The following is a 15697-nucleotide window of genomic DNA, read 5'->3' as shown; positions in this document are numbered from 1 at the left end:
TCCGCAATGGTGGTCTAATTAAAAACTTGACCCACTGAAATATTCAAGAATTCAAAATAGGCCTATAACCATCGTCAGTAAATTAAGAATCAATATGCAAAATATTTCAAGTCAATCAGCTCAGTAGTTCTGGTGTGATGATACGTCATTCGTGAATTTCCTGTCACCTACGTCTGTTTATTAGCCAATATTATATCCTTAATTAGGCTATATTATAGATAACTCTAAAACATCAAAACAGACAAATTATTATCGTGATTCACATGATACGGAAGATAATTGAATGAAGATCTAGAACTTACATGTAAGCCTACATTATTTTGCTGTAAACTTACTATAATCTTGATAGATACTATAAATTAGGATAGGAAGAGAGTTATGAGAGTTTCAGCAGCAAATCTTCCAAAAACTAGTGTGACAACCTCTTTTACCTACAAAAAGTGTTACAAAACTGTAGTGTGTTCTGTAAAATGTTTGCGACACGTTTCCTACAATCAAACTTCTATATTATGCATTTATAATATTTCAAACGTTAATTCATTCTTCAGATGTTCATATTTCTTAACATTTATTATGTTTCTATAAGAGAAACTATTGAGTATTATAGAAACTTATAGAAGATTAGAAAAATCGATGCAATACAGGTATGACTCATCCAATTCAGGTATTAACGGTTGATATAAGTGAACAGTTCACTCACAACTCAGATTACGTAGTGACAGTGAACTCTATACTAAAATAGGCTATGTATCGTTCATGTACTAGACTATAGCCTACTTCAAATTATGGAACAGAACTGCGATGTACTAGAAAATCGAAACGAAGAAGCAGTATTAGGCTACAGTTTATAATTTAGTTTTCAGTAGGCTACCTGCCAGCAAAGACAAGAAGATTCTCAGCCAAAAATCCAGTTAGTGGTGTGTCACACTCTTTTGAATTCTGATCTATTGATGCGAATTGGAATCATTGTCTACTTTTCAACTTTTTCTATCCAAAAAGGTTTAGAAGGTCCCTGCATTGTAAATACTGCAGCTATAGTTGAATAGCTTTAGTTATACATACTAGGGATAGTGGGCAGTTGGATGAGTACTTATATATTATACAGGACAAAACATCTTCTCTCGCTTTCTCTATCACTTCTCTCTCTCTCCTCCCCTCTTGCTTATTCCCCGCTCTCTCACCCGCTTACTCACTCACTCAATCTCTCACTCACTCACTCTCTCTCTCACACACACACTCTCACTCTCTATCTTTCTGTCTCTTTCTGTCTCTTTTAATTATTTTTTTTTAATTAATTTTTTATATTTTGTAAAATTTGTTCAATAATTAGCATTACCGTCAATTCATGTATAAGCCAGTAAATATTGACATACATAAATAAATAACTCTAATCTAATCCAATCTCTCTCTTTCACTCTCTCTCTCTCTCTCTCACTCTCTTTCTCTCTCTGACAACTATTTGCTGAAACACGGCCGATTTATGTAGTTACATCACAATATAATATTATTGTTATTTAAATTGCATTTAATCTTCATTCTCATTCATTTATTTCTCATACCTTGTCAAATTTGTTGAATAATTAGCAATACTGTCATTTTAATGTAAATAAGTGTATAAGCCAGTGTATATTGTAACATACCTAAGTGCAGAACTAGATTTATTCTAATATAATCAATCTCTCTTTGTCAGTTTGTCAGCCTTGATCAACAAGGAGAATTCAAACCTAAGTCTAGACTTGTTTGACCCTTGCAATAAAAGCTAAATACCCAACAAGCCATATTCGAGCTCGACTCCAACCAAGTATGTCATCCTTGATCAAGAAGTGTTTGCGATATTCAAATTATCATTCAATATTGTGACAAAGTTATATTGATATTATGTAAATATTGCTGAACAATATTTTCTTGGTAAATTATCCAATATTGTATTGATATTATCTGAAAATGTTGAACAATATCTACATGGTATATCATTCAATACTGTGACAATGTTGTATAGATATTATTAAATATTGCTTAGCAGTATTTAGGTAACTTTTAATTTAATATTGTAATAATGTTGTATTGATATTATCTCAATATTGCCAAACATTATTTACATGATATATTATTCAATATTGCGACAATATTGTATAGATATTATTCAATATTGCTGAACAATGTTTACAAAATATATGATTTGATATTGCAAAAATATTATCCAATATTGTGCCAATGTTGTATTGATATTTTCTGAAAATGTTGAACAATATCTACATGGAATATCATTCAATACTGTGACAATGTTGTATAGATATTATTAATATTGCTTAGCAATATTCAGGTAATTTTTAATTTAATATTGTAATAATGTTGTATTGATATTATCTCAATATTGCTAAACATTATTTACATGATATATTATTCAATATTGCGACAATGTTGTATAGATATTATTTAATATTGCTGAACAATGTTTACATAATATATGATTTGATATTGCAAAAATATTATGAAAATACTGCTACAATATTATAATGACAATATTTTTAACAATGTTGCTGAATGTTGTGGCAATAATGAGACAATATTTTTTTGCTACTTGGGCATTTTTCTATGGAGGTCCTGGGGGCAGAGCCCCCTGGCTAGACGTATATGGCGAGCGATGCGAGCCTGACGGCTAGTATTCTATACAATTATTCAATATTCAACACAGTTGAACTATTCAATACAATTACCAATAATTACTATTTAATAACTATTCAATATTCAATACATCAATATATTCCTGAAGCTCAAATTTTCTAGTATTCAACTACTGTCTTTCACTCAGTACACGTTAACTTTCAATTTGTAAGATTTTTCACTGATAATGATCATGTCCAAATCAACCTAAGGCTTGTGCGTGTAGGTATAGCGGGATACGGCAGTGATGTCTTCGAGTCTTTCAAGGTAAGTTCCAGAGAGGGATGCAGTGATGTCTTGAAGTTCGGTGATGTCTAAGATGGGTTCCGAAATACTCAATTTCAAGAATTGATTTTTTTTCTGGAAATGAAAGTGTTGCTTACTTCTTAGATCTCTTTTATTACATTTTTTTTGAAAAATCAGTGGTAAATTGTATTATGATTTTCATTCTTGATTTCTTTCATCAATATTTTCTTCCGAAATACAAAGTTAACTTATTTTTAAAAAAATTCTTGATTTCTTTGAGCTTTTTAGTTTGACAGTGTGATAGCTGGCTTGGGTTCTTGTGGACCAGAAAAGTTCTGAGCCTTTGCTAGCTTTTCCCCACTTGGATGCAAACCAGGTTCACAGCTGATAGTGTTTGATAGTTGACACAGGTCGTTGCCAATTTTTGAACACTTTTTTATTCATTTTTAATAATAAATTCAATTCCTCATCAGGTAAGATTCACAAAAGCAAGTTCAAAGGAAAATAACAATTCATTTCCAATAGATTCCATTTTTTATATGATTTATAAAAGCAACTTGAAAGAAATACAACAATTTTCCACAAATAAATTCTATTTCTTATGATTCACAAAATGAGAGTTAAAAATAATAATATCTATTGATTTCTTTGTTTATTGTGATGTCTTGTGTTGTTCAAACCTTTTTTATCAACCTCCTATATCCATTTTTGATAATTTTTCTATGTGACTGTATTCAAATCTTGTGCGTTTTCATGTGTATGTTATGTATGTCCAAGGATCTCCCCACATATGAATAAGATAGATTAAGCAAATAATATGGAGAATAGATCAGTTTTCATACATAGATATTGAATTATCAGTAGAATTACAATTTATAAATTTTATCTCAAGTTTCATCTCCTATATTACAATGATAATCTCTTGTTTTTTCAATGTACTGTATTAAGATTTCATATGCCGACGATACAACGGTTCTGGTTACTGGTTAGGATGATAGCGAAGTTATGATAAGGGCTGAAACGGCTATGCATCAACTCAACAATTGGTTTGGTCATAATATGCATTGGAGTTGAATATGACTAAATCCAACTATATCAGGTTTGCCGTGACGGGACATCATGCTGAAATTTCAAACCTGAATGCTTCAATTGGGAGGGAGTGCTTGTCTGTTGAAGTGACTGGTTTTCTTGGAGTGGAATTGCAAAAAAATATGAAATGGGATAAACACTTGGAAAAACTTATAAAACAGCTCAATCATGCACTTTTTGTGCTGAGAACTGAGAGGACTGCATCCACTATAAAGACGGCTCAGAAGGTGTATCATGGATACTTTTTAGCCCTAATACGCTACAGCATCTTCTTTTGGGGGAATAGTAGAAATAACTTATATAGAATATTTAAGATTCAAAAGAAAGCTGTTCGTGTTTTGGAGGGCTTGCGGCCATCCAATTCATGTAGGCCCATTTTTAGGAAATACAGGTTTCTCACGGTCCCAGCATTGCACTTCCTTGAGACTGTAAATTGTCTTCAGAAATTCAGAGAGATTTGAAGGAAATTTAGTTTGCCATGGCTATAGCACAAGAGCAAAGAGTTCAGCTGTATATCAGTACCCCGCTCACAGACTGACACTTTTTGAAAAAGGACCATATTATTCGGGACTCAAGCTCTTCAATTGCCTACCTGGAAGAATACGGTTACGTGGTAGTCATAGGCTTTTCTTGTCTTCAATTATTACTAATGTACTTGTGGAAGCGTGTCCCTATACTATGGAGGAATGTTGTGTTGCCTTCACACTTTGAGTTGATACAGATGCATACACTTTGCATAGAAAAATGTTCATGACATGTTATATGCCACTTGAGCTCTGCTCAGATTTGTGGCTTCACGTAACAAATGACAATAATAATAATAATTTAACTCTTGCAATGAGTTAGAATAATTGTATATTATCAAAGATTTTGAAACATAATAATCATTATTAGATAATATTTATTTCAACATTCAATTCCTTGAAACTCTTATAAGATTTTGAAACTAAATGATTATTATTTCAATATTCAATTCTTTTTGAGCTCAAAATATTTTGTAACTGAGCTATTCCTCAATTCAATCATTTTTATAAAATCAATATTTTATATTTCGATGAAAATCTATCTTGATACTTATATGTAATTCATTAATTTATCTAAGATGAAGATATTTATAATTTGTACATTGAAAGTTTATTCCAGCTCAGTCTTAGCATTCAAGAATTTAATTGAATACAATTTTCTCCTAGGTGCTATAAAAATGCGAGGTCTATTCTCCTATTATTGATAGGGAATTAAACATTTTTCTATCCTACACGTCTGTGATAGGTAGTAACATTTATCATTGTAAATTGAAGTGTTTTCTTCTTTATTCGTAAATTGAATCAGTTATATTTATAAATTTGTTAAGGGGTTCAGCTTCATTGATATTGATGATGATAATTATTTTAAATTGAAGTGCTTTCTTCTGTTATTGAAAAACTCAAATTCATTTTGCGATATTCAGTCATCAATTAAGGGACTCTGAGCCATCAGCTCCATGAATATTGACTATGATCTTGATTTCTTTCAATTTCATCAAAATTTCAGATTTAAGGGTATTTTTTCATGCAATGTGGGGAGATCGTTACAGGTACTTGCAGCATGAGTCCACAATTTTGTGTGGGCTTCGAACCACGAAAGGTAGGTGCTGAGAACGTTCCAGCCTGAGAATTACAGTATTCATTTTTTTGTGTTGATCATGATTCGAAGTTTCACTGTTCTGTTGATTATGTCTGGTCCTTTTTCATGTACTTTACTTGAAACTTACTTCACTTGAGTAATACTTGGATATTGTTTCAATTATTACTTGAAATTAATTTTTCCCTAAAAATGGCTAAAAGTCTGATTTTGCTACCATTTCCAAGGTGACAGCTCTATTCCGGTCCTGTTTGAGGTTAGACAACCTTTCACGCGCATGCGTGAATAGAACCTTCAATATTTATTTACTTATTTATACGTGGATACAATAACAAATCATATAAATATGATTGGGAAGGAACAACAGGTTTGGCCCAAAACTATTCCATTCCCAAATTTTGTTTACATGTCCAAAAAATAGGTTATGTTTCTTCTGTAAGAAGTTCAAGCTCAACTTTCGTCCAAAAATGAATATGAGATGCAAATTTTAAATTTAGAAAAATTAAAACACCAAATTATAGTTAAATATTACACTGCACATTGTATTAATTGATGAGTTATTTTATGAATTTTGAAGCCAAAAATACACACAAATTCTCACTAAGAACAGCTGAATATAAATATAAAGATAGAACCTTTCTGTATGAACTATAAATATTATTATCTCCTCTTTCGTAATAAATTTTCTAAGATTATGTCCTCCAGAGCGAAGCTCGGTCCCCCGATATTTAATGTTGAAATTACCTGCTAAAATAATTCTACTTTCCAGTCTTACAGTTATGAGTTATCCGTTCAGTCAATAGAGAGAATTTATCAAAAAACAAGTAAATATCTCCACTAGGAGGTTTATACACCACAAATTAAGAAATCCAAGTTTTTCTCAGAAATCCAACTTCACACCGCACATCTCAATGCCACCCATCACCGTCAATCTGTCTCCCAATAAGACCAGGCCCAGCAAAGCGTTCTTGATAAGGATAGCAACCCCCCCTTTTTCTCAAACCACACCTACAATAGCTACAGGACAGAGTCATATTTTTAAATTTCATAAAATTCATTTCAACACATCTTCAGTTATGTGCAAAACATCAGGACTTTCATCTTCAATCAAAATTTCTAAAATATTAATCCCATGGAACAGACCATCCATGTTTTGATGAATTACCTTCAAATCATAAACATTCGTCCTCTTATTTATTATTATGGGTCTCCTACACTCTATGTCGATTCTAAAAAACTGCCATTATGGAGAGGGATTGCATGAACTATATCACTTTAACCGAAACAACGGTCTGTGAGACCAGAGGCAAAATTATTTTTTCTATAGTGGCAAAATTGTGAATCAAAAATTGCTGCCCGCTCAAATACCTTCTCCCTCACTATTCCTCAACATTCTCCAACAATGCTCGTCAGTCCCCAACTCACGGTTATCAAGTAAACATCAATCTATTGGAAACGTACCGGTCTCAGCTACCGGATCTTTCGGATAACGTTTATGTTTTACCAGTCTAGAATACCGGACCGGATGTTTCGACTAACAGATATTTTGAGCATTCAATTTTTCCTAAATGTTTTTCTCTTCGTTATTTTGGTATTTTATTGATATGTTTTATTTGAAATTTTTGTAATTTAGAGAATGTTGGTTTAGGAAAATTGATGACAATGGATGAGTTATCAACCATACAACCTCCAGCCTTTGGAACTTTTATCAATAGGATGCTTCACAATGAAGTGTCACAAAATAAACATTCACTTGACGAAATAAATGATTCCGACCACTATAGTTAGTTATTTATGAACTTTTCTTGCTAATAAAATAACTGGAGGCTGAAAACGTTTGCTCAATCATTAAGTTTCTTGGTAACAATGAAAATCATTATTATTTTCAATGATTACCTTTCAGTTTTGCTATAAAGCCTATATTGATAAAATATTTCTCCATGATTATTGTTCTGAGTAGTAACTGATACTATACCTCACACGGATTTTTGTATTGAGTGTTTTCTTACATCCAACATTATACATTTATTACATATCGATGTTTCCAATTTTTTTTCTATACTTCCATCACTTAATTTGCAACTGAAATCTACATTATACTTTACTATAATTGAAATTTATCAATTGAAAATATTTACATAATCATCAAAACATTCAAGCTCTACACCTCATAGACAACTCTAATACAGTGAGAAGACTGGAAAGGAAGAAGCCTACAGATCTCGTTTAAATGTAGTAAGAGTGATTCTGAAAGAAACAGTGCATGGGCATTGCTCACTTAGACTGTCAAGGAGTGAATAACCCTTTAATGTCAAACTTTTACTTATTAATTTAAGCTAGAATTGAACTGTTCATTAACCAAAGTGTTGGATTGCAGTCAAATTACAATAAAAAAAATACTTTACTATAATTGAAATTTACCAATTGAAAATATTTAAATTCATACGGTATTTAGTATAAAATATATCAAATATAACACTTTAAGCAAGACCCGGTCTGTGAGACCGGCGATGTTTCGGTTTAGGTAAGTTCTGACCATGTTTCGGTTAGAGTGATATTACAGTTACCTGGCACAATAATTTACACCATTTCTTTTTCATCCAACAATATTTTAATAGCACTTAAATCTCACAAATTTAATTTCCAATCATCTATCATTCGTAAATTGTATTATATTTCAATTTTACCCTGAATTTTTCTGTAATAATAATTAGTGTTTAAAATATATACTGTATTCTATTATATATTAATAACTTGAAAGTTCAAAACTCATGAATGGAATAATTGTGAATTCACGAATGTGCCCCAGATCACTTATGTTTCTTCATAAGGCCTTTGACGAAGTTTTTTACTGCGTTGAATGGATTCCTAGTGACTATCGTCACATCCGTGCCATCTGTAAATTATTATAGATATGAATGTTACTCAAAACTTTGAATTTGAAAAAATCAATTGAATGCTGCGAGACTCAAACCTTCTCATCCAACATCAGAGACTGCATTACTGTTAACCATGATATTATTTGATGATAATGTATTCTCAATAAATAAATGAATGGATAAATAAATAAACTATTCACAAATAGTCAAAATTTGAGTCTCACTCAAATGACAGGTGACATATGTCAGTATAATCTAATATTAAATTATTCCTATAGCTATCCTATAACTATAAACAAAGAATTGTAAACAAGAATCATCTATTCACAAAGTCAGAAAATCTACTCTATAATAAATAAATGAATGATTAAATAATTACATAAATAAATAATATACTATTATTTTGAAATATCGTCTGTAGCACATTGCAAAGTCAGTCAGAATGATAGGAAGCAATGTTTTTGTCACTTCTCTTCTTCCATCTTCCACCACCTTCTACAGTATACAGAGTGAAAGGAGTAACAGCCGGTGACCGTTGATTACACATGGAATTTGCAACAAAACATGTTCAGTAAAATGTTTTTATATTGACCTTACTTTCGAGATACATTGTTTTTGATATTTTTTAAAGAATGTCTATAACTAGAAAACTTTCAGAGAAAATCCAATCTCAAGAAGATGGTTGGAGAAAGGAAGAAAATCTAAATGAGATTCATATGATTTGTTCCTTTTATTTACGTTATTCTTTTATAACTAGAAAACTTCCAGAGAAAATCCAATCTCAAGAAGATGGTTGGAGAAAGGAAGAAAATCTAAATGAGACTCATATGATTTGTTCCTTTTATTTACGTTATTATTTTATAACTAGAAAACTTCCAGAGAAAATCCAATCTCAAGAAGATGGTTGGAGAAAGGAAGAAAATCTAAATGAGACTCATATGATTTGTTCCTTTTATTTACGTTATTATTTTATAACTAGAAAACTTCCAGAGAAAATCCAATCTCAAGAAGATGGTTGGAGAAAGGAAGAAAATCTAAATGAGACTCATATGATTTGTTCCTTTTATTTACGTTATTATTTTATAACTAGAAAACTCCAGAGAAAATCCAATCTCAAGAAGATGGTTGGAGAAAGGAAGAAAATCTAAATGAGATTCATATGATTTGTTCCTTTTATTCACGTTATTATTTTATAACTAGAAAACTTCCAGAGAAAATCCAATCTCAAGAAGATGGTTGGAGAAAGGAAGAAAATCTAATGAGACTCATATGATTTGTTCCTTTTATTTACGTTATTATTTTATAACTAGAAAACTTCCAGAGAAAATCCAATCTCAAGAAGATGGTTGGAGAAAGGAAGAAAATCTAAATGAGACTCATATGATTTGTTCCTTTTATTTACGTTATTATTTTATAACTAGAAAACTTCCAGAGAAAATCCAATCTCAAGAAGATGGTTGGAGAAAGGAAGAAAATCTAAATGAGATTCATATGATTTGTTCCTTTTATTTACGTTATTCTTTTATAACTAGAAAACTTCCAGAGAAAATCCAATCTCAAGAAGATGGTTGGAGAAAGGAAGAAAATCTAAATGAGACTCATATGATTTGTTCCTTTTATTTACGTTATTATTTTATAACTAGAAAACTTCCAGAGAAAATCCAATCTCAAGAAGATGGTTGGAGAAAGGAAGAAAATCTAAATGAGACTCATATGATTTGTTCCTTTTATTTACGTTATTATTTTATAACTAGAAAACTTCCAGAGAAAATCCAATCTCAAGAAGATGGTTGGAGAAAGGAAGAAAATCTAAATGAGACTCATATGATTTGTTCCTTTTATTTACGTTATTATTTTATAACTAGAAAACTTCCAGAGAAAATCCAATCTCAAGAAGATGGTTGGAGAAAGGAAGAAAATCTAAATGAGATTCATATGATTTGTTCCTTTTATTTACGTTATTATTTTATAACTAGAAAACTTCCAGAGAAAATCCAATCTCAAGAAGATGGTTGGAGAAAGGAAGAAAATCTAAATGAGACTCATATGATTTGTTCCTTTTATTTACGTTATTATTTTATAACTAGAAAACTTCCAGAGAAAATCCAATCTCAAGAAGATGGTTGGAGAAAGGAAGAAAATCTAAATGAGATTCATATGATTTGTTCCTTTTATTCACGTTATTCAAGTTGAAAAAAATACATTATTGACAAGCTCAAAGCAGAATTCATAACACTTTGAGTGCAAACGAGAGGTTCAAAAACGTTCAACAAAGAAGTATGAGTGATTCTAATTGGAAATATTTTCCTCTTCCCAACCATAAACTTAGACTTAGATCTTATCTTGCCTGATAGTTCGCTCTAGTGATTGACGTTTTTCCAAATTTCAAAATAATCTGTATATCGAGAAAACTAAGGTCGATATAAGAAAACTTTTTGTGTAGTTGAGAAGTTGATATTGTGGTAATTATTTATATTGGATGAAAAAGACTAAGAAATTGTCAAGAAACCACAGAGTTATTGATACTTAGAAACCGGTCTCTCTAAGTATCAATGAATCTGTGTTTTTTGACAATCTCTTAGTCTTTTTCATTTGATATGAGAAAATTCAACTACATTGAGGTCAACATTATAATAGCAGTGTTTGATTAGCAATGGTATTGTTATCCTTGTCCATCATTCAACAAAGCGGATAGCACTATTTCTTTCTCGCTTTGCTCTGTTCCAGATCGTCTTTTCACAATGTAGAATTGATAATCAATTAACAAAATATTTCATCTTAATCATGAAAATCCATTATGAATTTATTGCAAAATAGGATTTGTTGCTTAATAAAATATAATTAATCATTTTAAACGGGAATGAACTATTAATATCACATCAATGAACCTGTATCAGCTACTGTCTATAGAAGGCATTGAAAAGACAGAGGATTGGCAGCGTTTTCCTCCTATCTCTCTCCACTGCCATTATAATGTGGACCCCACTATAGACATTTTTGTTGCAGATTAAATTTATGAAATCTGTTGTCTTCGGCTTTTACACATTTCATGGGACACTCTATATAGCTGTTATCAAAGTCATCCCAGTATATCTGATCTAATATTTATCCTTCTTGATAATGATCAAAAATGTTTTAATCTCGAATGGATGTTAACTCAGTGATGTGTAATGTGTAACATGTTTGATATGTAGTTTAAACATAACTTTTGTTATAGAATTGGCATGTTAAATTGACGGTCTTGGCTGGAGTATGACAGCCTCATGACAACAGACAGAAGTATGACAGGCTCATAGATGGCTTAAGATTCTCTAAGCAAGCTGTAAAACAAGTAGCCTATTTTTTCTGTTCTCTGCTTATTGAAATCTCGAGAATGTGAACAGATATTGACTTGAAAATACGCATGGTCCATCTTTATAGTTTTTCCACAGATGGACAATTTTTAATGATTAGTTTCTTCTCTCAGTTTCCCTTATTTTGGAAATTTAGAATGATGATGTCATTTTTGAAGAGAAGCATCAACCAGCGTAATTGGCATATGGGGAATAACAACTTGAACACAGATCAGTTGGAATTTCATTTTAATTCCTTATAGTTTTCGTACCAATTGTGGAGAGAAATTGTATGATGTCACAGAATTGAAGCTCAATAACAATGGTGTATTGCTACCCTCACCAATAAAAACCTTACGCATATTATTATCAACATAACTCTGTTCGAATCGAAAGCTCATATTCTCATCAAGAGATTATAGTATATAGCCCAGATACAGGTTTTCTTGGTCCGGAAAGTAGATAAAAGCTAGATATCTCGCCATTGTAAGGGAAAGAGTGTTTTTTTTTTAAAAAAGTTCCAAGGAATCCCCCTGGAGGGGTTCCCAAGAAAACCCCTCCCCCACCAGCCAACCTCAAAGTTGAAAATGAAGGTAATCACGGGAAATCAATTATCTCTGTAACCACTCATCGGTGAAAGTTCAACTATATGTCATTCGATTAGTACAACTAAATTGGTCCTATCACTTTGAAACGTAATTCTCACACTTGGTTGCACAAGTCTGTTACAAGTTGTAGTCATTGTCGTAGTCACATTCGAATTAAATTTCTAAAAACTGGAAAATCTAACACAAAATAAAATAAAGAGGAAATAGTATAGAGTTCCAGCTATTTTGAATTACTTAGGAGTGCTCAATCTTGTCTAGGAAAAACGTTTCCAATATTATAGATATGAGAAAATTAAAACTGCGACCACTGTCATAAAAACTGCGACTAGGCCTATGCACAGTTTTGGAAAACCAATAAATTTCTGACTCCAGCTGTTCGAAGTCTAGAACTTAGCTGAACCCCGAGCTCGGAAACCGGCCCTGAATCCTGATAAAATGCCACGAGAGCCAATCAGAGAAGCCTCAGCACAGAAAAACCTTCTCAGGTTGGTTCTCGTGATCTAGTGGAATTGAATCTTGATTAAAATTAAGCAAGTTTCAATGCAACCGAGCCTCAGTGTAGGAGAATGGATGTAGATATATCGTCTACTTACTGGCTAGTTTGACTTCGTCTTTTGCATTATTCTCCAATGATCTGTAGTATTTGAATGTTATTTGGACTGTGCTCCCAGCCATGAATGCTTGAAAAGCTGATACTCTCACTTCCTTCACTTCTACTCCTTCATCATCTGGGTAAGTAGCACTTAACACTGTTTCTGTACTGGAATATATTGCTCTTATTCGGAAGAAACTGATATTCTGCAAATAATAAACGGATGGAAATTCATAGGAATAATATTCGAAATGGATAAATAAAGAAATCCAGGGCTGGTACGTTTTTCAAAAAGTTTTGGAAAATTGTTTAATACTTGGAATTGACTGAAGTCATAAATTTCGCTAATAGACAATATATTGGTCATCCAATATGGGATATCGCTGGTTTTAGTTGGGACAGCAAATATTATTATTCACTAAGCAATAACTGATTCTCACAAATATATAATAAAATATCCACTGAGAAACATACTCTCCAAAAGCAGCACCTTATTTATGAATGAGAGTCTCTAACAATAAAGCAAATATAGATGTTTATTATTTCATACATATATGAGAATGGACAGTTTTTATCATAAAATTATGCTCTCATAATGAGACTGAATATTAATTGAACCATAATAAAATTACTTACAAGAACTGCATTTTGAACATTTCATTCCATCAAGAAAACTTAGGAAGGGGTGACATGTAGCGGACAATCACTACATACATTGGTGCTTGTAATATCATATTGTAGTTCTGATTTCTAATATATTGTTTGGATAGGCTACATAAGAAAAGTTCAGAACCAATTTTTCTCATGCAAAATTTCCTTGTGCCAAACACCAGAAACTTTTCATCAGAAAATTGAATTCACTTTTCCTTTTTTTATTTATACGATTTCGTATAAAATGGAATAATTTGGAGCTCTATATCGACAATGACTACTGAGCTACAATTTCTCAAAAATCAGTAGAGTTTTTAGAGAAAATCAACTTTTACTTTCTATATCATAGTAACATTCTCAAAAATCGTTTCATTTGCTCCTTTACTCATACAAGAAAGTGAAAAAAAATACTGGAAACCATAGACAAAGATTCTCTGAAATGAGAAGTGAGATGAAATTTTTGTAATCTATACTTCCATAACATTGACTGGTTTTGAGACGTTGGAAACCAACATCGAAATAAAATTTGGAAGATATTTTGGGGGAGGGCGAGGGCGCGCTTATTAGCTCAAACTCTGAAAGTTTACCATCTTTCCCATTCGTGGTTTTCAAGTGGGTAAAATTGAGCGCCCTCGTCCTCCCTCAAAATATCTTCCAAATTCTATTTCTGTTATACAGCAACCTCCCCAATCTAAAAGCGAAATGGCACTCACTCACTGACTGACTGACTCACTCACTCACTCGCAGTACTAAAAATCTACCTGACCAAAAACGTTCAAATTTTGGTAGGTATGTTCAGTTGGCCCTTTAGAGGCGCACTAAGAAATCTTTTGGCAATATTTTAACTCTAAGGGTTGTTTTTAAGGGTTTAAAGTTCGTCTTTTAGCATGTATATTCTTCTTCTCCCAATCTCTTAATTATAATTGAAATTTCCATATCATATGTTACTATAGAACTATAATCTAGATAGAGTACCTCTTCGAAACAGTTGTTAACTGGCAACTAAATTAATAATTTTGTCAGGTTGGCATTAAGTTGTGTTGACTTTGTTAGGTTGGCACCAAGTTGAAGATTTAAATGCATTTTATCACGAAAAAATTGATTGGGCACTGCTACTTCAATCCTGGGAATATTATATTACTAGCCGTCAGGCTCGCTTCGCTTGCCATATCCGTTTAGCCAGACGTTTAGTCCGGCCCCCGACTGGATTGTCCTAACATATTATGATAAAAATGCTCAAATGAAAAATACAGGCGAGCGAAGTGATCCAGTCGGGGGTCCAGGGGGCGGAGCCTCCTGGCTAGACGGATATGGCGAGCGAAGCGAGCCTGACGGCTAGTACCTTATATTATACACTCTTAGGCCAGTTTCACACGGCAGAGACCTCGCTCCTGGAATATCATATTACAGAAGATCATATTTCATATTTTGCAGCTCTCCTGTACTTTCACATGGGGATCTTACGAATAAGCCGACAGATCTAACAACTATGCCGACGTTTGCTCAAACCTATGACTCATCGCTTTTTCTCAAAGTCTAACTTCCTTAAAAATATAGATAGAAGATTTCTGATTTCGGATTTGGATTCAGCGACCCCAAATTCTTTAAAGCGCAAGTCCCATTTTCAAAAATACCCGAAAACAAGGGAGTTATAGCTGTTTTTAATATAGCTTTCCATTATCATATGATTATATAGTACATACTAAGATAATAATACTCCTGCCTCACAAAGGGACAGGCAAAGGTTTTAAGAAGTTTTTGAACACCTGAGAAGTTTATACATAAACATTTTTAATTTTTAAAAGTTCTAGTTTTCCAAAAAAATATTGAACTATGAAAAGATGAATCCAAATATGAAATCATAAATCATCTCCACTCATCACCCAATAAAATAGGAGGAAAAGGAATGTTGTACAGTAAAATTCACTAAATTTCAATTGTCATTCAACAATCCAATTTATCAGGTTCAAATCGTTGAATATCACTTTAAATTCTCAGCAATTATTGACTATTTCT

At 32.2% G+C, this 15697-nt stretch overlaps 1 protein-coding gene across 1 annotated transcript in view; it reads right to left on the bottom strand.

Moving 5' to 3' along the window:
- Positions 1-4814: 4814 nt before the first annotated feature.
- LOC120353052 overlaps positions 4815-15697 on the bottom strand; it is a 29793-nt gene continuing 18910 nt past the window's right edge. The window contains exons 4-5 of the mRNA XM_039435534.1: positions 13032-13236; positions 4815-8515 (exon numbers count right to left, since the gene is read on the bottom strand). Of these exons, the coding sequence (XP_039291468.1) occupies positions 8430-8515; positions 13032-13236 (291 nt within the window). The 3' untranslated portion in view covers positions 4815-8429. The remainder of the gene's footprint in view (positions 8516-13031; positions 13237-15697) is intronic.

This window comes from Nilaparvata lugens, chromosome 9 (assembly GCF_014356525.2).
Source record: "Nilaparvata lugens isolate BPH chromosome 9, ASM1435652v1, whole genome shotgun sequence".
NCBI lineage: Eukaryota > Metazoa > Arthropoda > Insecta > Hemiptera > Delphacidae > Nilaparvata > Nilaparvata lugens.
This window is presented reverse-complemented; position numbering and strand designations above follow the sequence as displayed.